The 24,872-nt window shown below is 39.0% G+C and overlaps 2 protein-coding genes across 2 annotated transcripts in view; both read left to right on the top strand.

The window, feature by feature from the left end:
- The window catches only part of LOC149183976 (trans-Golgi network-localized SYP41-interacting protein 1-like), a 102,650-nt gene that overhangs the window by 45,535 nt on the left and 32,243 nt on the right, over positions 1-24,872 (top strand).
- Positions 22,145-24,027, top strand: LOC149183977 (uncharacterized). Its single transcript, XM_089417985.1, has 3 exons — positions 22,145-22,952; positions 23,067-23,208; positions 23,333-24,027. Exons 1-3 carry the CDS (start codon positions 22,145-22,147, stop codon positions 23,835-23,837), a joined length of 1,455 nt encoding a protein of 484 aa, XP_089274111.1. The 3' UTR covers positions 23,838-24,027.

Here is a 24,872-nt window from a genome sequence, read left to right as displayed (position 1 = left end):
GTTCCAAGATTCGGCCACTCCAGGTACCATCAGGGTTCCACTCTAACACCCACCCAGGGATCTAGGTGCGTATCCAAGGTCAGAGCTCCAAAACCAATGCCAGGGATCAAGACATAAACACATAAGCCGACCAAATGTCCTCCCAAACATCAGGCACTCAGCCCTACATGCTTACATCTCTCCCTTAAAAACTAAATCATATATCTATATATATATATATATATATATATATATATATATATATATATCCACCAGTCCAAGCATGCTCCCAATATTCGTACTTTTCATGGAGAGATCCTTCACAATCACAATCCCAATTAGTAATAAACTTTTAATATGTATACATGTTAGCACAAACCTTAGGGGTCTTCATTCATCCTGATGTTGCTTATATCAAACATATTATGTCGGAGCCAAGATCAAATCTTCTTTTATGGATTATATACACTCTTCCTTTTATCCAAGCTCCTCCTCAACTCAACAATTTCCCTCAACTATATAGACTCTAACAAAGAACTTCATTATCACCTATCTATCAAAATTCTTACAACTCTTCCTTTCCATGCTCATTGTTATTATCGAGTCATCGTCAAGGTAGCTGAACATCTTCAACACCTTGAAGATTGTGTACTTGCAAACCTTTTAACAAGTACAAATACAAATATACAAGAACATGAGATCAATATAGAGTTAGTATATTATCATGATGGGAGCATTTAGTGTTGAAATGTGTAACTAGGTTCGGTCTTCATAATGTCCAATGTAATCATGATTTTATGTATTTGATATTAAAGAGAAAATAAATTTATTATTGTCATTCTTGATGCATGGGTTTCATGCTCAAGGTTATTTTATTTATAGGTCAAGCACCCATTGAAAGCTTCTAGGGCTTGTTATGAAGTCAAAAAGTCAAAGATGTCATTGTAATATGTAAAAACCCTCTTGGGTATCATGTAACATGCCAAGAAAAATTATTTTGTCATAAAGACCCTCCAAGACAAGTCAACTTGCCTTTATCAAGTTGACCTACAAGTAGTGACAAGTCGGCCTCATGTAGGGCTATTCGATCATGAAGATAAGCCTATATATAAGGGAGACTGAGACATCAATCTCATTTGGATGACATCAATCAAGCATACAAGAAGTTCGATCAAGGAGAAAAGAGAGACCTAGAAGGAGCGAAAAAGGAAGAAGAGGAGAATCCAAGGAGAAGAAAAACGAAGTTTTGAAGGATTGTTTTGGACTATACACTTCAGACGTGCAAGATATCTAGGGCAATTTTCTATTGCAGCTAGACCAAATTGTAGTCACAACAAGAAGAGATGAGAAAGGTGTCAAGAAGAACAAGTTTTGAAGGCCGAAATACTAAGGAGAGAAGTCCAAGCCAAGCAAAGGGGAGGAGTCCCATAATTCTGTCCTATACTACTCACACGTGCGAAACCACAGAGATTGCAGGCAGGCCGAAAGTTGCAGTTCTGTAATAGAGGCTGAGATTTAGAAGAGAAGCTGAAATTTGAAAAAGTGAAGCAAATTTGACTGGCATTGACTTTGAGAAGGAAAAACACATCCGGAGGAGGTTTTACTTGGTCTTGGAGGAGTCTTGGTCTTGGAATTCATCATTTGAAGTTCTATATAAAGAGAAGAGTTCTTGTGGGTTTTCCTCTCAAGAGGAGAGGTTTTGGCCTTGGCTTACAACCTACATTTTGTGCCCTCTTGTCTCATTGATTTTCATAATTTGGTAGTTGTTTGATGATAAGAACACTAATAATAATCAAGTGAAACAAGAAGTTAATCAAGTTAAGTAAAAATACATCACAAGCAGTTATCAAAGTAAGAGAAATCACCTAATCTAGCTGCCCCCTTGATTTCTCAACATGGTATTAGAGGTAAGATGACAACAACAAGACAAAGAGGCAGCTCAAAGACCATCCAATTGAAGTAGTACAAATAACGGCCGAGCACAAGGAAAATCATCAAGGAGAGTTAAGGCATCAAAAAGGATACCTTTGGGCCAAACATAAGAAGCACATCAAAGAGGATTAGGCTCCATTTCATCTTGAAGGAAGAACTCTTGAAGAAGAGTAGAAGACCTCAAAGGACATCACCTCCAAGGAAGAATGAATTGAAGCATCTTAAAAAGACTCCATCCAAAGGAAAAATACATCATCATCAAAGGAATCAAGGCAATCTCCTCAAGCAATCTTTGAAGACACCGCTCATCATCTAGAAGAAAAAGCATTATCATCAAAAAGGCACTTCAATTGTCAACAACAAAGGAGTAATGGAATTCAACATCATCAAGAAGACATCCATTGGAAGATACCATCATTAAGGAAGTATCTTCATTTCATCAAGTAAGTATTTTATATTTATGTCTGAATCTACTATCAAAATGACTTCATTCTGCAAGGAGAACAACAAACTTGCTGGGTCATCAAAGTACCTTGCATGGAAGAAAAGGATAGATTTGATCCTCACAGAAAATGAAGTCATTGAATATGTCAAGGGTTCAATCTCCAAACCTTCTCAAGATCAATCTCAGGCACTATTGAAGTATATGAAAGGAGAAGTAAGGGCTCAAAGAATCCTCATAGAATCAATCAAGGATTCTCTTATCCCATATGTAGCAAAGCTAGATACGTCAAAAGAAATCTATGATAAGTTGGTAGAATTATTCTCTGCAAGCACTGCTCAAGAAATAATATCTATAAGAATTGAAATATACAAGATGAAGGTATCAAGAGGAGTAGCTCCATATTTCATGAAAGTATCCCAAATAAGAGATCAACTACAAGAGCTAGGAGAAGTTATGTCTGATTGAGAAATGACCACTATCGTACTCAATGCACTATTAGATGAACGAGGCAGCTTTGTATCAAGTATCTATGGAAAGAAGGAAGCCACTCCATTCAGTGTACTTTGGTCATTATGTAAGATTGAAGAAACTAGGTTAAAGGTAAAGAGTGACATTGGATCAAGTGAACAAACTCAAGCATATGCAACAATGGCTAGAAAGAAAGGGAAGTTTGGAAAGTTTGATCCTCGGAAAAGGAAGAATTTGACATGTCCAAGATCCAATGCTATGAATGTAATGAATATGGGAATTTCAAAAGAAATTGTCCTAAACTCAAGAAGGACAACAAGAAGAGAAAGGAAAGAAATGAAGCCCATGCCATCGAAGAAGTGGAAGAACCACATGAGAAGAAATCAAAGGAGGAGGAAGTAAAAGACCTCTACTATGATTGAAGATTGCAGTCATGATGGAAAACATTGTAGGATGCATCAAATTAAAAGATGACATCATATTAGAAGCATGAAGTTTATATAAATGAAGCAGTCAAAGTACATGATAGAAAGGGAATAACTCATGATAGCATCATAGAGGCATGGAAGGAATGCCAAAGTAGAAGTTGATATGGTTGAAGCTTTCTGTTGGCATTTCTAAGTCTAACCCGTTAGAAACCCTTCATGTACTTTCTGATTTATTCCTACCTACTTGTTCTGTTAATTAACAAGTTATTTAGCATGTAAATATTGGAAATAAATACAAGTACATGCTCAACACATTATAGATCATCAACTGAAGGAAACAAAGCAAGCACACAAGTGACACCGTTGTTTTTGGACCAATGTCCCCAGAAAAACCCAATGCGGGAAAACGAGTGTAGCTATCTGAGGGTTTTATTATTATGCAGTTTTTGAATACAATTTGGGTGCCAAAACCGGCTCACCCAACAAAGAATAATCTCGGCAGTAGTATCTCTCCTTCGGAGACAGATGCTTTGGCTAAAACCCCAGATAAACACTCTGGCAGCTCCTCAGCTCCAATCTGCCCCACGAAAAACCCCAGCATCAGCCTCTAGGGACTGCGTCAGCCTCTTCTGCCTCTGTGTCAACATTCCCGGCAGTTCCCGACAGTTCTGGCTTCTGCCCTTTGTGTCAGCATTCCTGACTGTTCCGGCAGTTCTCGGTAGTTCCGACTTCTACCCTCTGTGTCAGCTTTCCCGGCAGTTCTGGTTGTTCCTGGCAGTTCCGGCTTTTGCCCTCTGTGTCAGCTTTCCCGGTAGTTCTCGACAGTTCCGACTTCTGCCCTTTGTGTCAGCATTCCTGACTGTTCCGGCAGTTCTCGACAGTTCCGACTTCTACCCTCTGTGTTAGCTTTCCCGACAGTTCTGGTTGTTCCTGGCAGTTCCGACTTCTGCCCTCTGCGTCAGCATTCCTGGCTGTTGTGCTGATCCCCCTGGCACTATCTCTGCTTCTCTGCTTCTGTATTCACTGCCCCACAACTACAACTCTGATCACTCTCTCGACTTCCTCAACAAACCTTGCCTCAGAAAGTCGAAATCTTGATCTCTTGGTGTGTTCTCCAAGTGACTCTCAAGCCTCCTCTTATACTTTTCTCGTTGACAAATCAACGACCGAGATTAAGTCCCTAATCAATGACTAAGATTAGATCTGGCTTTATCCATGACTTTTGGACCATTCTAACACAGTTTTATATTAATTCACATTAATATTTTATTTTCCCTAAGTTTATACTTTGGGACTCCATTAAAAATATTAATTATTTTAATATCTGCCAAACTGTTTAGAACCTGCCCAAACCCTTTATGGGTATTGGAGATCTCATGTGCCTTAGCCTCTCCACCAAATTTCGTGGTTGGAGCACATCCGATGCTACCCCAAATCAACATTTTCTCCATGGTACATGGCATCTCCATTAGAAAGATAGAAGAATAATCGAATCAAACAGTTTGCATGATTGAAAGAAAGTCATCTAGCAAGACAAGAAATCATCACACCTCATCATCATTAGAAGAAAATACTTGCAAAATGAGGATCATCAAGATCCTCCATTGGAATCTTTATTGGAAGGTTCACCTCTACTTGAAAAGGAGACCTAAAAGAGCGAAGAAGGAAAAGAACAAAGTCTTTGAAAGATGTTTTTGAGCTAAATCTCCCACATGTGCGAAAGAATTAGGGCATCACCTTGTTGCGGTAAGATTGAATTGTAGACTTGCCAAGAGAAGGCGCAGTTTCAGTGACAAGAAGTCAAGTTTGCAAGCCGAGTAGTCAAGGGATAGAAGGTTGTCCAAGCAAAGAAGAAAGGCAACCAAAATTCACCATAATTCTCTCACACGTGCCATCTAGGGTTTCTACAGTAGGTACCGAAAGTTGCAATCATAATTGCATGTCCGAATTTCTGAGCATAGGAGAAGTTGCAGATGCTAAGAGGCAAGTTTGACTTGGGTTGACTTTGTGAGAAAGAAGTTCTTCAAGGAGAAGTTTGACTTGGTCTTGGAGGGATCTCTTTCAAAGGCCATAGGTCTTGGAATTTGTTATCCGAACATTCTATAAGAAGAGAAGAATTCTTGTGGGTTTTCCTCTCAAGAGGAGAGGCTTTGGCCTTGGCTTACTGTTGAAGAATGTAACTAGGTCCGGTCTTCATAAAATGTATTTGTCAAAAGAATTTGTTATTATTGTTACAATTACTTATTAAAGCGGGTTTCATGCTTGGGTCATCATTATATTAGTCAAAGTTCCCATTGTGGACTCCTAAGATTAATATTGAGTCAATAGAGTCATTGTACAATTAAAGAGACCCTTCTTGGGCTTTGGAATCAAGTAAAAAAGTTTATTATTGAGTAAAATATGATTTATGTAACCTCCACACCAAGAAGGCCTAATGGAGATTAAGTCGGCCTAAAGGACATTATTTGACCTCACCTGGAGCCTATAAAAGGAAGGAAATCGAATTCATTCGGAGCATCTCATCTCAAGCTAGTTCGATATCTCTCTAGAAGCCAGAAAAAGTGCGAAGTGGATCAAGGAAGCCAAAAGGAGTGCGAGTTGGGTCAAGGTCAAAGAGAAGGAAGAAATCAAAGTTTTGGTTCTATTCTCTTTCTCTTTCGTGCCCTAGCTTTGGAGACCAAAGTCTTCCAAGTGTTGTTGCTGCCAGTTGCTTCCTGATGCCGTAAGTCACTGCCTAGTCAAAGTTGCTAGGGTGGAAGTGCTGCTGCAAAGGGGTCGAAGATTTGGAAGGGCTGACTTGGTGTGGAGGGAAGGTTTGGTCTATGTCTTGGTTGAAGAGTGAAAACTATTGAAGGAAGAGAATTTTTGATTGGGTTTTCCCCTCGAGAGGGGTTTTGCTTTGGCATAGTGCCTACATCTTGTGTCTTGTGTTTTTGTGATCTTCATACACACATAATATGGCAATTGCTTGAGAAAAGATAAGATAATAAAGAAGTAAAAGAATCCAACATAACTCACAAGTAATTATCAAGAAAGAGGGATCAAACCCTAATCTTCTTGCATTGATTTCTCAACATGGTATCAGAGCTAAGGTCAGTTAAGGTTGAAGATCACCTTGTTGGCTCAAAAGGAATGGACATGGATTCTCCCTCTTTGATAAACTATATGAAAATGGGTATCAACACTGCTGAAGATGGATCAAGAAGGTCATCCACCACTTATTCAACAAGGTCAAAAATCAAGGGTTCTTAGCTGCTCTTACAGGTTCTCTTAGTGATGATAATGCATGGATCATTGATAGTGGAGCATCAAGGCACATGACAGGAGAAAGTAAACAACTTCATACACTATCAAAGGAACCATATTCTCATGTAGTGGAATTGGGTGACAACAAAATCTATGCTGTTTGAGGCCTGGGATCAACATCGTTGAAGCTAGAAAATGGAGCGAAGTTGCACATCAACAACATACTATATGTTCTAGGTTTGAAAAAGATTTTTCGTTCTATTTCTTGTTTAGAATATAAAGGGGATAGAGTTGCTTTTGTTGATGGAAAAGTATTGGTTTGGGGAAAGACTCTAGCATTGATAAATCTAGGGTTATTGGAGTTTGTGAAGGAAGCCTTTATAGAGTTATTACACCAAATCCTCAAGCTTTGGTTCACGTGGAGATCAATCCCATTCAGCTATGGCATAGGAGGTATGGTCATCTGCATTATAAGGTTATCCCTACTCTTAATCAATTGGTTCATGGCTTCCCCAATATGAAGTTAGATCATGAAGTTGTGTGCAAGGGATGCTCTTTGGGAAAACATACAAGAAAGCCATTTCCTAATAGTGAAACTAGGTCTAAAGAGATATTAGACCTCATTCATTTTGATGTGTGTGGGCCAATGTCTGACAAATCACTTGGAGGTCATCTCTACTATGTAACGTTCATTGATGACCATTCTAAAAAGACATGGCTCTACCTTCTCAAAACAAAAGACGAAGTATTTGAAAAGTTCAAGGAGTTTAGATCCAAAGTGGAAACCCTAACCGAAATAAGATAAAAACTCTAAGGTCCGACAATGGTGGGGAATACACTTCTAAGGAATTGATTGCACATTGCAAGGAAGCAAGAATTAAGAGGGAGCTCATTGTTCCCTATAATCCCTAACAAAATGGAGTGGCTGAAAGGAAGAATAGTTCAATTGAAGAAGACATTCGAACAATGCTCTTTGATCAAGACCTACTAAAATTCTTCTGGGGAGAAGCAACAATGACAACCGTGTACATTCAAAATAGAAGTCCTCATAGAAGTCTTAATAATATAACACTCGAAGAAGTATTCACAGGAAAGAAACCAAGTGTCAATCACTTCCGAATCTTTGGAAGTCCAACATACATCCATATTCTAAAGGACAAGCAAAAGAAATTGGATTCCACTAGTATAAAGAGAATATTTGTTGGATATAGTCTCTCCTCAAAAGCATATAGAATCTACATTAAGGAAGGAAGACATATTGAAGTAATCAGGGATGTCATATTCGATGAAAATCAAGCCTAAAATAAATCAAAGTATATTCCTATTGATTCCGATGACGAAGAAGTTCCAATATTTGAAGAAGAAGAAGATCATCATGAAAACCCTACTGCAAATCAAGAAGAAGAAGAAGGACCAAGTGAGCCCATTCAATCTGTGATCATCCCAACCACAAGGAAAAGGTCAAATTGGTTAAAAGATACATTAGAAGATGCTGAAGGACATGAAGTTGCGAAAGGAGCCTTCAGGGAAAGTAAAAGACCGAAGAGATATTTTGCTTATGTTGCATATATAACGAAGTTATTTGAAGTTGAACCATCTACATTCAAGGAAGTTGCTCATCAAGAGGTTTGGAAGAAAGCGATGTAGGAAGAATGTCAATCCATTGTGAAGAATGGGGTTTTGAAAATCGTTCCTAGACCTAGTGACAAATCAGTGGTGACCTCCAAATGGGTATATAAAATCAAAGATGTTGTTGATGGAAGTATAGACAAGTACAAAGCTAGATTCGTTGCAAGGGGTTTCTCTCGAAAGGAAGGCATTGATTATGAAGAAACCTTTGCACCCACAACAAGGTACACTACCATTAGATCTTTGGTTTCATTGGCTGCTACAATGGGTTGGAATATCCATCAAATGGATGTGAAGAGCGCATTTCTGAATGGGACCATTGATGAGGAAGTTTATTTTGAACAACTCGAAGGTTTTGAAGTTAATAGTAGGGACTCTCATGTTTGTAGACTCAAGAAGGCCCTAATGTATGCAAGAATGGGTGCATATCTCCTTAGAATTGGGTTCATAAAGAGTTATGCTGATCCAAATCTCTACATCAAGGTCGTGAATAATGAGCTTGTCATTATTCTACTATATGTGGATGATCTATTCATCACAGGTGTGGAGCAAAGAATTCAAGAATGCAAGAAGATGTTGGCAGTTGAATTTGAGATGAAGGATCTAGGACTGATTGTTATATAAAAATTAGTTAAGTAGTTATTAGGTAGAGGGCATGATCAAAGATCATAGCCATTCACCAAGAGGCACCCAAGGCGGTATAAAGCCAGGGACCTCCCTCATGTTGTAACCATATTCTATCTTTTTAATAATAATAAATATGAATTCGTTGAATAATCGGTGTTAATTGTGCCATTTGGTATCAGAGGGTTCTCTCCCAAGATGCTGCTGCTGTTGGGCCATCCGGTCTGATTAGCACACAAACTACTACTGTTCGATCTTTTCAACCATCCCTGCACCTATTTGACGCTACTCCTGTCACGTTCCTCTGTTCTCCACCAATCATCATCCCGACTGCACCGGTTGCCATCGTTGTCCCACCGTCTCAAACACTTGCGGCTATTTCCGCCTTGTCCTGTTGTCCACAATATTACTCCCCCATTACTCCATCCTAGTTCTGTTCGCCCTCCGCACCTGTCCGCAGTCTTCAAACACCCCTCCGCACAGTGCCAAGTGTTCCGGTCAGCTATCGGTCTCCGCCAACACTGGCCGCATTCCTTGACGTCGTGGGTTATTCAACCTGCCGGAGGGACGCACCGTATAAGGTCACGATTGGGGACAAATATATACCCCTGCAAACCCGTTCAATGTCGTCGATGACAATGACCGATTTCAGCAAAAAAATGATTGATCTGGAGAATAAGATTACTAGCCACTCCGATGATTTCAACCAAAAATTAGTCGATCTCGAGAGTAAGGTTATTGGGCATTTCGACGATATCAAGAAGCTTCAGGATACGACAAATCAGATAGAACTATAGCTCAGGCAGAACCATATCAAATCTGAAATGGATCATAATCAGACAATGTCATTGCAGAGCATTTTGTGTGACAGGATGAAGGTTACACCCAAACAGCTACTCCAAGATGATGGAGTTAATAAACAACACAATTCATTAGATTCTCGTGAAAAAGCAGAGTCTCCAAAAAAATCATCCACGCACCATCAAGGAAATAGTAATGTGACTTTTTCAAATAAGCAGCTCTGGAATACATTCACCAATCAATACTCTCTTTTTGCTCCACTGTTAGCGATGTATCAACGAAGAGCAAAAATCAAGCTTCCCAAATTCGATGGTAACCAAAAATGCATCGTTGCGTGGCTGAATAAAGCAGAAGAATACTTCGAGATTTACGACATCGACAATGATGACGAAAAGATTAGACACGCTTCCATAAAAATGGAAGGCGAAGCATATAATTGGTATATGTGGTGGAAGACGACGACAATCGCTATTATTTGGAGAAAATTTAAGGATGCATTCTTTAAAAGATTCCAAGGCGTGAAAGAAGAAGAGTTCTTTTCAACACTCATCAGATTGCGATAAAAAGGAAATGTGGATGAGTACACTCGAGAATGGGAGACCTTAGCAACACGAGTACCTGGGTTATCAGTATCTCGTCTAATTCAATCATACATCTCTAGACTTAAAACTCATCTACCAGTAGAACTTGAGCTTCATGACATTACGTCAATAAAAGTAGCAAGACAAAAAGAAAAAGCTACTGAAAAGAAATTTGAATAGATATTGTGGTCAAAACCGGAAAAAGTATATTCGAGACGAAGAATGCCCTAGTCTGTGAATACGGATAATACAAGATATGTTCGACCACATCTTCAGGAAGGCGAAAAATCTAACATGGAAATGCAAAGGATAAAAGAAGGCAAATGCAAATGCTGTGGCGAGAAGTGGGACCCTAAACATAGGTGTGCAAAAGGAAAAGAATCAAAGAACCTATATAACTGTGAAGCAACTAATGATTCCAACAGTGATGATTCAGACATAGAAGAAACAGAAGTTGCCTTAGAATTCTCTCCAGAATTAGATAACGGAAGTATTTCGCAAGTGTCACTATCAGCTATGATAGGTATATCACAACCCTAGACTCTAAAATTGAAAGGACATATAAAGAAGAACAACGTAGTGGTTCTCATCGACTCCAATAGCACCCACAAGTTTTTAGATGCAATCGTGGCAAAGAGACTCAACATTTTCTCATTTCCCTCACTCAACATGAAGGTGATGGTAGCCGATGGTAAGAAGATCGAAAAGGTAGGGAAATGCCATCAGGTCAAATTGCAGATTCAAGACTTTAATTTAGAATCCCTGTTCTTCACAGTACCATTAGGTGGAGTAGATGTGGTCTTAGGTATCCAATGGCTATGAACTCTAGGCACTAATTCTGCCAACCATCAAGTACAGTTCATAAGCTTTAACTAGGAAGGATAGACGTACAAGTTATACGGATCCCAAGCACCAGAGAATCAAATCGTATTGCCATCTTAGATGATGAAGATGATTCGAAAAGGAGCACCAGCTTATGTAGTACAATGTCACCAATTGGAAATGTTATCTGCAAACATGATCAACAAAGAGTCACCAGAGATACAAGATCTAATTCAGAAGCATGGAAAGATATTCCAAGACCTGCCTATGAAAATGCCTCCTAACAGGGAAATTGAGCATACAATAGAAGTCAAATCAGGGTCAGACCCTGTCAACATCAAGCTGTATCGATATCCACATCACCAAAAGACGAAAATTGAGAGGTTTAATCCAAGACCTTTTAAAGTGTGGGATCATTATGAAAAGTACGAGTATGTATGCTGCTCCAGTGGTATTGGTAAGGAAGGACGGATCATTCAGGCTATGCATTGATTATAGAGGACTAAACAAAATAACGATTAAAAACAAATTCCCAATTCCCTTTATCGACGAAATGTTTGATGAACTATATGGCGCAAAATACTTCTCAAAATTGGACTTAGGTCAGGCTATTACCAAATCAGAATCAAATTGGAAGGCGTACCAAAACCGACGTTCCAAACACACGAAGGTCACTATGAATTTAAAGTAATGCCATTTGGATTAACCAATGCACCAACAACATTCCAAGCCACTATGAACGAGTTATTCCGTCCATATCTTAGGAAGTTTGTATTAGTATTCTTTGATGATAAAACTTGGAAGGAGCACTTACAACACTTGGATAAAGTTCTTACACTACAGAAAGAGCATCAGTTCTACGCAAAAAAATCCAAACGCACCTTTGGAATGGAGGAAGTACAATACCTCGCACATATTATATCCCATGAAGGCGTAAAAGTGGACCCTAATAAAATCAAAGCTATAAAGGAATGGACCAAACCAGTGAATATATCCAAGCTAAGAGGGTTCTTAGGATTGACTGGATATTACCGAAGATTTATTAAAAACTATGCACATATAACTGCATCTCCAACGAACCTTTTAAAGAAGAATTCATTTCAATGGGATGAGGAAGCGGGAAGGTGTTTTGAAGAACTGAAGGAAGTTATGTCTAATGCCCCGATATTGGCAACTCCAGATTTCTCTAAACCATTTATCATCGAGTGTGATGCTTTCGGATTCGGTATAGGCACAGTGTTAATGCAAGAAGGGCATCCAATAGTTTTTGAAAGTAGGAAGCTCAATAAAGAGAACGTCTTAAGTCCACATACAACAAGGAAATGCTCGCTATTATGCATGCACTGGCTAAGTGGAGACAATATCTTTTGGGAAGTAAGTTCTCCATTCAAACAGACCATAACAGTCTCCACCACCTCCTTCAACCAAAAACACTTTCTGAAGAACAACAAAAATGCATCGAAAAAATTGCCACCTTTGACATGGAGATACTACATAAAAGGGGAAAAGACAATGTAGTAGCAGATGCCCTGTCTAGGAAAGACGAAGAACCAACACTACTTGCTGTCTCGGTTGTTGTTCATGATTGGCTTAATGAGATTCGAAGTGAGTATGCTAAGCATCCAAAAATAACTGCAATAATCAATAAACTTCTAGACAACTCAAAATTTGAATGGAAGAACGACATTCTATGGTACAAAGGAAGAATCTATCTGGATTCAAACTGTAAGTTTAAATCCAAGATACTCAAGGAGTCACATGATTCACTGTCAGCCGAACATGTAGGATTCTTTAAAACTTACTACAATGCACGTCAATCATTCTTTTGGAAAGGGATGAGTCGCGATATTCAAAAGTATGTAGCGGAATGTGATACATGTCAAAGAAATAAAAGTGAAAATATTAGGACACTTGGATTACTTCACTCCTTAAATATTCTGAATCAGAAATGGGAAGAAATATCAATGGACTTTATTGAGGGATTACTTGTATCTGAAGGCAAGGATAAGATTTTCATAGTAGTCGACAGACTCACCAAATCATAGTCAGCTAAACAAATCGCTCAGATATTCTGCAAAAATATTTATAAATTACACGGTTTTTCGAAAGTCATTATGAGTGATCGAGATGCCAAATTTAAAGGTAATTTTTGGAAAGAGTTGTTCAACCATATAGGAACCTACCTAAATATGAGTTCCGCTTACCACCCTCAAATAGATGGACAAACGAAGGTTGTCAATAAATGTTGGAAGCCTACCTACGTTGTTATGCTACAGAAAAACAAAATAAGTGGGCTCAGTGGTTGCATCTCGCTGAATGGTGGTATAATTCTACTTTTCATACATCAGCAAAAATGACTCCATTCCAAGCTTTGTATGGGTACGAACCTCCAAAATGGAAGGATCTAGCTACTGTCCAGACAAATCTACCAGCTGTTAAAAACCAACTAGAAGAAACCCAAAAAATCATCCAAACCCTAAAAGAAAATTTAAATAATGTAAGAAACCGTAGCAACAAGCTGACCGAAACAGAACCGAAAGAGATATTTGTCAAGCTCCAGCCATACAAGCAATTGCCCTTGAAACAAAAAGGAAAAAATAAATTGGCACCAAAGTTCTATGGACCATACCAGATCAACAAAAAGATTAGCCAAGTTTCATATAGTTTAAGCCTTCCGGCTAAAAGCCGTGTTCACAACTTCTTCCATGTATCCTGCCTCAAAAGGGCATTGGGCGACCATCAATCAACACAAACAACGCTTCCATCCTTAGAAGATGAAGGAAGGGTCATTTTATAACCAAAAGGTATCATAGCCACCAGAGAAAAGAAGCTTCGATCTCGTTTTATCAAGGAATACTTAGTCAAGTGGAAGGACTTACCAGAAGAAGAAGCTTCCTGGGAGACTGAAGCATTTCGTCAACAACATCCTTCGTTACGTATGCTTTGAGGACAAAGCATTTTTTGGGAGGAAGGCAATGTTATATAAAAATTAGTTAGTTAAGTAGTTATTAGGCAAAGGGCATGATCTTTCACTAAGAGGCACCCAAGGCGGTATAAAGCCAAGTGCCTCCCTCAATTTGTAACCATCTTCTATCTTTTTAATAATAATAAATATGAATTCATTGAATAATGGGTGTTAATTGTGCCACTGATGCGCTACTACCTGGGTCTAGAAGTATGGTAGAAACCTGGGAAGATATATTTGGGGCAAGGAAAGTACATCATCAAGTTGTTGCAGAAATTCGGGATGATGGATTCGGAGCCTATGACTACTACTATGATTACCGATCTCAAGACGTTGAGGGCTTCTGACTCAAGTCTTGTGGATCCTACCTCCCATCATCAGTTGGTGGGCTCCCTAATGTATCTGGTAAATACTAGGCCAGATATATGTGAGAATTCCTAAGCTGGAATCCCTATTGCAACAAACTGATGTTACTTCTCCTACTTGATCAAGTCATGTATGTTATTTATTGTCTTCTACGGTAAATTTTGAAGTAAATATATTTGTAGCCTTCACTTAATTTATATATATGCGGAAACAAAATACTAAGCAAGAAAGAAAAATACACACATAGGACACATTTATTTTTGGACAAATAGTCCCTGAAAAAACCCAATGCGAGAAAACTGGTGCAACAACTCTGAGAGTTTATTATTATGCAGGAGAAAATTTTGAGTACAATTCTAGGATGCTCCACTAGCAATCCTTTATAGAGAGAATACTGAACAAAAGACAGGTGAAATGATCTCACCCTGTCACTGGAGAATCAATGACTGATCCGTTAGCTCTGGAGGCTCTGCGTCACCCTCTACGTGGCTTCTGCGCAGAACTGCATCACCCTGGGCAGCTTCTGTGTCAACCCTCCTGGGTATTACGCTGCCTCTTTGCTCTGGATCCTCTGCTGGCTTAGAAATCGACTTTCCTGCCTCCCAGACTCACCCTAGCTTCCGGCAACTGAACTTCGACTTCCCTTAGCAGAAACTCAACTTCCCCTCACTGACTGTTGCCTCTGCGTCAGCACTGCGTAAGCCTTCTTCTGGATGTCTTTTTGTCCTCTCTTTGCCTTGTACTCTTTAAAAATTCCTTCTCCCGGATTCTCATTGCCCCTCTACTACAAGATCTCCTCAATCGATTTTCTTCCTGAGAACTTCTCACCTCAGAAAATTGATTTTCTCAATCTCTCTGTGTGTTTTCCAAATGACCCTCAAGTCCCTTCTTATATCTTCCTGTTGTACAACCAACGGCCTAAATTAAAACATAATCGAAGGCTCATATCGTTTTGACTTGATCCATGGCTTTTTCTAGAAGTTTCACCCCCGATTAGATTAATACCCATTAATATTTTAATTTTCGTAAGTTTAGACTTAGGAACCCCATTAAAAAATAAAATCATTTATGGGTGGAATTTCCGAAAACACTTTCTGGGTTCTTTGGAATACATGTGCTCAAGCCTTCTTGCAAAATTTGAGGCTTAGAGCAAATCTGATGCTACCCCAAATCAACAATATATGTTTTGTAGTAAATATTCTTATTCAGTTTCAGTAGGAGCCTCGTCATGATCATTGGATAACTGCCAAACACATATTGAGGTATCTTCGTGGCACTATACATCACCGCCTGAAGTATGATAGTAAGGAAGTCAAGTTGATTGGCGTCACAAATTCTGATTGGGGTGGCAGTGAGACCGATGGAAGAAGCACTACCAAAGGATGCTTTAGTTTGGGATCTGCCATGATCTCCTGGATGAGTAGAAAACAAGATCCTGTTGCTTTGAGTAGTGCTGAAGCAGAGTATGGGGCTGCATGCGAAGTAGGAAAGGAGGCTGTATGGTTGAGGAAGCTTCTGACAGATTTGTTTGAGAAGCTTTTGGATCCTACTATGATTAATTGTGATAATCAAAGTTGTATTAAAATGTCTGGAGATCCCGTGTTTCATGCTGGAACGAAGCATATCAACAATAAGTTCCACTTTATTAGGAACTTGGTGCAGGATGGGATCGTGATGTGGGAGTATATCTTGATAGATGAACAGGTAGCAGACGTACTAACAAAGTCTCTTCCCAATAAGAAGTTTGAATATCTAAAAAACATGCTTGGTTTAGTAGATATTGCTGATTGTAAGAGATTGGAAGAGACTTGTTGAGGCTTTGCCAGTGAAGCATTGCATGGGAGGACATCTCGCTGACACTTTGTGTTGAAACGTAGGTCCAAAAATAGGGAGGGTGGCATTGGTCGTAGAGCTTCCACCTCGGATACAAACCTAGGTCCCTGGGTTGGTGGTTAACAAGTAAGCCTACTGGTACCTAGAGAGGCTGAAATCTTGAGTCCACCTTAGTCCCACTTGGATAGATTGCCCTGGTCAAGAATTTAGTTCGTGGCATTGCGATGCCTAAATTGTGGAGAGACCAATGGATAGATTGCCCTGGTCAGGAATCTAGTCCATGGCATTGCGGTGCCTAAACTCTTCATTGTTCATATAGTTTGAGATCTTCCATTATATTTGTATATTATGAATACCTCCCTAGTTAAGAGGGAGTGTAGAAGAATGTAACAAAGGTTTGGTCTTCATAAAATGTATTTCTCAAAACAATTTTTATTATTGTTACAATAGCTTATTAGAGTATGGGTTTCATGCTTGGGTCATCATTATATTAGTCAAAGTCCCCATTGTGGACTCCTAGGATTAATATTGAGTCAATAGAGTCATTGTACAATTAAAGAGACCCTTCTTGGGCTTTGGAATCATGTAAAAAGGTTTATTATTGAGTAAAATATGATTTATGTAACCTCCACACCAAGTCGGCCTAATGGAGATCAAGTCGGCCTAAAGGACACCTATTCGACCTCACCTGGAGCCTATAAAAGGAAGGAGATCGAATTCATTTGGAGCATCTCATCTCAAGCTAGTTCGATATCTCTCTAGAAGCCAGAAAAAGTGCGAAGTGGATCAAGGAAGCCAAAAGGAGTGCGAGTTGGGTCAAGGTCAAAGAGAAGGAAGAAATCAAAGTTTTGGTGCTACTCTCTCTCTTTCGTGCCCTAGTTTGGGAGATCGAAGTCTTCCAAGTGTTGCTGCTGCGAATTGTTTCCTGATACTGTAAGTTACTGCATAGTCGAAGTTGTTGGGGTGGAAGTATCGTTGCAAAGGGGTCGAAGATTTGAAAGGGCTGACTTGGTGTGGAGGGAAGGTTTGGTCTATGTCTAGGTTGAAGAGTCTCAAAGAAAACTATTGAAGGAAGATAATTTTTGACTGGGTTTTCCCCTCGAGAGGGGTTTTGCCCTGGCATAGTGCCTACATCTTGTGTCTTGTGTTTTTGTGATCTTCATACACACATAATATGGTAATTTCTTGATGGAAGATAAGATAATAAAGAAGTAAAAATAGCCAACATAGCTCACAAGTAATTATCAAGAAAGAGGAATCAAACCCTAATCTACTTGCATTGATTTCTCAACAGTTACAACCTACATCTTGTGTCCTCTTGTCTCATTGATCTTCATAGTTTGGTAGTTGTTTGATAAGAACACTAATAATAATCAAGTGAAAGACTAAGCTAATCAAGTTAAATAAAAATACATCACAAGCAGTTATCAAAAAAATTACCTAATCTAACTGCCTTAGATTTCTCAACATGGTATCAGAGCTAAGGTGACAATAACAAGGAAAGGCAACTTGAAGAAGATCATCCAAGTGAAGGAGAATACTTAAGGGCCAAGCACAAAGAGATCATCAAGGGAAACTAAGAAGCTTCAAGGACATCAATCCTTCAAGGAAAACAAAGAGCATCAAGAAGGAATACCCATCACATCACATATATCACATCATCACAACTTGTAGAAGAAGAGACCTCAAAGACCCGATCTCCATTCTAGAAGGACCCTAATTTTGAAGCATTCTTGGGAAGCTCACATATTCTACAATCATCATTCAAAGGAAGCAAGAAGAGCACTTCATCATCAAAGGAATCAAGGCAACAAGGAAATCTCCCTCTCTTGAAAAAGAAGCATTGTCTTCTTTGAAGAAAGAAGACATCAAGTTGAAGATATCATTATCAAAGGAGCGTCTTTACTTGACAAGTAAGTATTTTTATATTTATGTCTAAATCTACAATCAACATGCCTTCATTCTGCAAGGAGAGCAACAAACTTGTTGGGTCATTGCATGGAAGAAGAGGATAGATTTGATCCTCATAGAGAATGAAGTTATTGAATATGCTAAGGGTTCAATCTCCAAGCCTTATCAAAGCAATCTCAAGCATTGTCAAAGTATATGAAAGGGGAAATAAGGGCTCAAAGAATCCTCATAGAATCAATCAGGGATTACCTCATCCTTTATGTGGCAAAAATGGAAACATCAAAAGAAATCTATGAAATGTTGGTAAAATTGTTTTCTGTAAGCACATCAGGAGAAGTTATATCATTTAGAACCGAAATATACAAGATGAAGGTATCAAAGGAAGAAGGGGTAACCTCCTAACTTATGAGGGTGTCACAAATAAGAGATCAACTACAAGAACTAGGAGAAATAATGTCTGATAAAGAAATGACCATTGTTGTGCTCAATGCACTACTTTATGAATGGGGCAACTTTGTATCAAGTATTTATGGAAAGAAGGAAGCCACTCCATTCAGTGAACTTTGGTCATTATGTAAGATTGAAGAAACTAGGTTAATGGCAAAAAGCGATGTTGGATCAAATGAACAAGTTTAAGAAAATGCTGCCATGGCTAGAAAGAAAGGGAATTTTGGAAAGTTTGATCCTCGAAAAAGGAAGAAGATCAACATGTCAAAGATTCAATGTTATGGGCATTTCAAAAGAAATTGTCCTAAACTCAAGAAGGACAACATGAAGAGAAACGAAAGAAATGAAGCCCATGTCATCGAAGAAATGGAACCAGAAAAGAAGAAATCAAAGGAGAAGTGAAATATCTCTACTATGACTAAGATAACTTCCTTCACTTAGTCCTTTTCAGTTATAGAAGATGGCAGTGATGATAGAGAGAATCACAAGTATGATAGGATGAATTATAACTAAGATAGAGATGACTTCATCATAAAAGTATGGAAGGTCAGTCAAGGTAGCAGTCTATATGGTTGGAGAAAGTCATCTAGCAAAATAGAAGATAAAGAGTGATCATCATACATCATCATTATTAGAAAGGAGCATTTGCAGAATAAGGATCATCGAGATTCTCCACTAGAATCTTCATGAGAAGGTTCACCTCTACTTAGAAGAAACAAGTGGCTCACAGATAGTTCACACTTCACCTTGTTTGGGATCCACTCGTAGGGTATGATGACAAAGATGTGCAACATGTCAAGTTGGTCGAAGTACTTTCATCTTCAAGCAAGGAAAGGAAGCTGCTAGAAGGAAGTCTAGATGACCAAAAGGAGGAAGGGGTATGTATATTTTGATAGATAAAGTCATGTCATCATATAGTTAGAATGGTTGAATGCTCTATCTTATGAGCACGATTGAAGAAAAATAAACTCTTCCATTAGAATGATGCATAAAGGCATGTAGACAATGTGCCTTGAACTCTTACACATATTGACAAGATGAAATCAACAAAATATGACCTCATGAAGAATATGAGGTGGTTGACAATCCTGGTTCCTATGACAATAGAACCATGTAAAGAAGATCATGTGAAATCAATATGTGAAGAAGGTGAAGGAAGAGTTCATGAAAAATGTATCTATAGACACATGAGATAAGATAAGCGATCAACATTCGATAACTAGAAGGACTAGCTATGACATCTCCATGGAGAAGGTATGAAGACCCTGATGTGTATGTTGGAAAAGGAGAACCTTGGGAATATATGTCTTGGAGATGGATTCATACAATATGTGAAAGGATGTTGATGCTACTAGACGCTGATGTCATGACAAAAGGTCATCATAAAAAGGCAACTTTGATTTAATGTTAATTTTGATTCTTGAAAGCATTTGGTTGGGTTGTTACATGCTACCGAAGGAGGGTTATAGAAAGTCACCTACAACTAGTACTCATGAGATTGGAAGGAAGATCTTGAAAGAAACATGACTTGGAAAAGGTAATTGTATGAAGGAAAGCGAAATGATGACTAGAAAACCACTCTCCGATGAAGAAAAGGATGACATGACTATTGGTTCAACCCTATGATTTGTAAAAAGGAAGTGATGAAGAAGATGGTTGATGCCTCACGAAGAAGATTTAGAAGATGAAAGCTTCGTGATGAAGAAACTGAAGTTCATGACATGATACTGAAATGAGGAGCCCTACAAGCAGCTGATAGTACGATGATCTTCACCAAAGAAGCTGATAGCTATTGTTGATAACGAGTCCCAGTTAAGATGGAGCTTGGGCAAGTCCCTAGGTAAGAGGGAACTTGGGTATATTCCTTTTATAGGAATGAGTAAATCCTCCCTAGTTGAGAGGGAGAGATAGACACATAATTCTTGTCTTCATTGCATGAAGAAAGGATGGAGGGATTGGGTAAGCATTTGAATTCTGATACTCTTTGAGGATGTGGTAGGGCATCCAATAGGTAAGAGTAGTTGAAGAGGAAATTCCTTGAGGATGTGTTAATCCAAGACAACAATAGTCTTAGAAGGACTAGTGTTGCACACATCGCGATTTAATCGCGATAAAATCGGAAAATCGCGATTTTTTCAAAATGCCGATTCAAATCGCGATTTTTATCCAAAAAATCGGCGGAAATTTTTTTTAACGATTTTTATCGAAAAAATCGCGATTTTTTCGAAAAAATCGCGATTTTTAAGGAAAAAATCGCGGGAGGCGCGGGCAGCGGGGGTTTTATATGTAAAATCGATTTTTTGTTTATTCATTCAGCAGTCCGCCGCGGAGGAGAAGGAGGAGAAGGAGAAGAAGGGAGGGAGAGGGTTGCCGTCGCTTGTGGGAGCCGATTTTAGGAGGAATCCAAGCCAAGATCGCGAATTTGTCCATAAACCAGGTATGTAGATTAATTTTTTTTTGTTTTGGTTCTCTAAAAACTTTGTTTTTCATTGTTTTTAAAGAATTTTTAGAAATTTTTCATTGATTTGGGATGGGTTATTTGTTATGACTATGAGAACCAATTTTTGATTTTTATTTTCTCATTTTCTTTAAACATTGTTTATTTTTTTTGATTTTTCATTGTTTTTTGGGTTTAGAAATTCAAATTGGGATTTTGGAAATAATTAGCTTGTAATTTTGCAAATGCTAAATTGTAATTTGTATTTACTATTTACTATTATCATTTATGTAATCCTAAATTCCTATTTCCTAATCCTTATTTTTCCATAGGTTTGCAAATTCAAAATTCAAAAACAAACATGCCAAGGAAATTGGATCCTTTCTGGGAATATGGTGACCCTAAAACTCCGAATGATAGACAAAACTTGATTTGCAAGTTGTGTGGAAAGGAAATATTCGGGGGGGTGTACAGGTTGAAGTTCCACCTTGCACAAATCCCTGGACGTGATGTGGGGCCCTGTCTAAAGACAAATGCTGAAATTATCCAAAAAGCCATGAGAGCATTGGGAGAATTAGAGCACACTAGAGACGCCAAAGAAGAACTCAAAGGCAACTAAGAAGGTCAGTTGAAGGAAGTGGGCCAAGTGGCACAGGTTCTACTGCAGCGTCAGTCAATCCGTTTGCTGCATCATCATATTTTGTTCCTCGAACCACACCTGGTTCACAACCAACTATCGGTTCAATGATGAAAAGAACTGAAAAAGAAAAAGCTGACAAGTTGATGACAAAATTTCTCCTCTGGAGTGATATTCCTTTCAGCATTATAAGGAATAATCCATTTTTCCAACCTACTCTTGATGCTGTTGCCAGTGTTGGCCCGGGGTACAAACTCCCTTCTCTTCATGATTTCAGAGGCCGGCTTCTTCAAGATGAAAAGCGTGACTGCACCCAAAGATTGGAGGATTTTAGGGCATCATGGGCACAAACAGGATGCACTGTTATGTCAGATGGTTGGACTGACCAAAAGGGGAGAACCCTTATAAACTTCTTGGTTAGTTGTCCCTTGGGGACTATGTTTATCAAATCTGTTGATGCAACTCATCAAATCAAAGATGCAAAAAATTTATGTGATTTGCTGGATGTGTTTATTTTGGAGGTGGGTGCAGAAAATGTTGTCCAAGTCATAACGGACAACGCTGCAAATTATGTTGCTGCTGGTAGATTGCTTATGGACAGGCATCCTACTTTATTTTGGACACCTTGTGCTGCCAATTGTATTGATTTGATGTTAGAGGACATAGGGAAAATTCCCTTTGTCAAAGAGGCTGTTGACTCATCAAAAACCATCACAAAATTTATTTACAATCACACATCTGTGCTTAGCTTGATGAGAAAATGCACCAACAACAAAGAGTTGGTGCGCCCCGCCATTACACGGTTTGCGACGAGTTTCATATCTCTTCAATCCCTCTTGAATTCTATGTGGGATTTGAAGAGAATGTTTGTTTCAGAGGAGTGGCGTTCTTCGCCAATGAGCCGCAAACCAGAAGGAGAGGCCGTCTGCAGACTTGTTTCATACCAAGAAGACTTCTGGGCGGGAGTGCAGGAGGTGTGCGCTGTCACAGAACCTTTGGTAAAGGTTCTTCGGTTGGTAGATGGTGAGAAGCCCGCAATGGGCTATTTGTATGAAGCCATGGATAGGGCCAAAGAAGCCATTCGGTCCTACTATGATGACAAGGGAGATGATGGGTTCCAGAGACAACTCCTTCTATGGAAGGTCATTGATGAGCGATGGAACAACACACTCCATCGTCCCATTCATGCTGCTGGCCTTTTCCTGAACCCTGCATTTTCTTATGCATGTGGGTTTAATTTTGATGTTGAGGTCGTGGAAGGATTATTAACCTGTGTCCAGAAGATGGTGAAAACTCCAGAAGAACGTATGGAGGTCTCTAGACAAATTGAGCAATATAAGTTGTCAGGTGGCACATTTGGCTTTGAGATGGCTATCAATGATAGGACGGTTAAAATCCCAGGTATTTTTTAGTTTGTAGTATGTACTTTGTAACTTTGTTTCAAATTTCATTGTTTCTTCAAATTCCATTTTTTTCTTATGTTTATTTAAAATTTTCTTTGTAATTTTGTTGTAGACGCATGGTGGAAGATGTATGGTGGCAGAGTACCCCTTTTGCAAAATCTTGCCGTGCGCATCCTCAGCCAAACATGCAGCTCCTCGGGATGTGAGCGCAATTGGAGTGTATTTGAAAAAATACACAACAAGAAGCGCAATAGGTTAACACTTAAACATTTAAAATATTGCAAATTTCCAAATAAATTTTTGAATTCATTAAAGTTTTAAACAATATTTTTTTTATAATATTAATTATTAATTTATTATTTCATGAACTTTGTACAGGTTGGAGTCCCATAGACTTAATGACATGGTCTATGTCTACTACAATCTTCGATTGTGGGTGAAACAACTAGAGAAGACACCTGATACGGAAGCCATCTCATTGGATGGGATTGACACCACTGCTGAATGGAGGGTTGAGACCGAGAGGCCTCTCATGGATCCCACTGAGGATTGGTTAGTGCAGGATGAGGGGGAGGAGGAGGGGGAGGAGGAGGAGGAGGAGGAGGAGCAGGAGCAGGAGCAGGAGCAGGAGGAGGAGGAGTTGGAGGAGCAGGAGGAGGAGGTGACACCGCCTACCCGGGCTACCCGGGCTACCACTACCACCAGTAGAGGACGTGGTCTCCGTCCACCTCAGCCTCTTGTAGCTGCTACTACTAGTTCTTCAGCTTCTAGAGCACGTCAGACTCCACTGCCATTTCCACCACCACAGGCACCAGCTTCTACATCTAGAGGGAAAGAGAAAGCTGTGCCATATTCTCGCAAGAGGGGCAGAGGAAATCAATAGGATTAGACTTTCATTTTATTGTATATGACATTATGACATGATGAGATACATTATCATATTTTTTGTTGATATTTTGAGGCTGAGTTGGACTTGGGACTCAGGACTTACTATTCAGGACATGATTCAATGTTATGTGTGATTTTAGCGCTAGAAATGATATTGAACATCTTATATATTAGTTTTTTTATCATATTTATGTGTCAATGTATTTATTTTATGTTGTAGATGGTTTAGATATTAAAAAAATTGAAAAAAAATGAAAAAAAATGAATATTTTTGTGCCAAACGATTTTTTCCGATTTTTTCCCGATTTTAACGATTTTTCCGATTTTTTCCCGGCGCCGATTAAATCCCGATCGCGATGTGTGCAACATTGAGAAGGACATACACTGTGAACATCCGTGGGGTATGTGTGCCTTAAGAGAAAATGGTGATGGTGTCTATCAGTCATTGTCTCGCCAACATTGTGCTCTAATGTTGTGGAGAGATAGCACTGTTAGTCAAGGCCTTGCTATGTGACAATGCTAGTCGGTATGATGAGATGTAATGAGATAAGATGAAAAAACAACTTATGGGATGGCTTACCAATCCGACACTTACGAGAATTCTTTAATATGAGAATGTCCATGTACCATATTATGAATACCTCCCTAGATAAGAGGGAGTGTTGAAATATGTAACTAGGTTCGGTCTTTGTAAATGTGAAATGTACTCTTGATTCTTGTATATTGTAAGAAGAAAGAAAAATTATTATTATGATTTTTGGTAGCATGGGTTCATGCTCAAGGTCAATTTCTTTGTAGGTCAAGCACTCATTGTGTGCTTCTAGGGTTTGTTATTGAGTCAAGAAATTAATTGATTCATTGTCATATGAAGAAGACCCCATTGCGCGTCTTGTATTATGTCAAGAGAATTTATTTTAGTCATAAAAGTGACAAAAGACCTCCTTCAAGACAAGTCGGCCTACAAGCAGTGATAAGTTGGTCTCATGGACAGCTACTCGACCTCCACAAAGAGACTATATATAAGAGCTCG

Source organism: Pinus tabuliformis, chromosome 3_2 (assembly GCF_031772625.1).
Source record: "Pinus tabuliformis cultivar Carrire ecotype Pingquan chromosome 3_2, CPIR1, whole genome shotgun sequence".
Lineage (NCBI taxonomy): Eukaryota > Viridiplantae > Streptophyta > Pinopsida > Pinales > Pinaceae > Pinus > Pinus tabuliformis.
This window is presented reverse-complemented; position numbering and strand designations above follow the sequence as displayed.

Coding starts and splice junctions, on each gene's coding strand:
- LOC149183977 (XM_089417985.1), top strand. CDS start 22,145: ATGGACAGGCATCCTACTTTATTTTGGACACCTTGTGCTGCCAATTGT. Junction 22,953..23,066: donor TAGGACGGTTAAAATCCCAG/GTATTTTTTAGT, acceptor ATTTTGTTGTAG/ACGCATGGTGGAAGATGTAT. Junction 23,209..23,332: donor CACAACAAGAAGCGCAATAG/GTTAACACTTAA, acceptor AACTTTGTACAG/GTTGGAGTCCCATAGACTTA.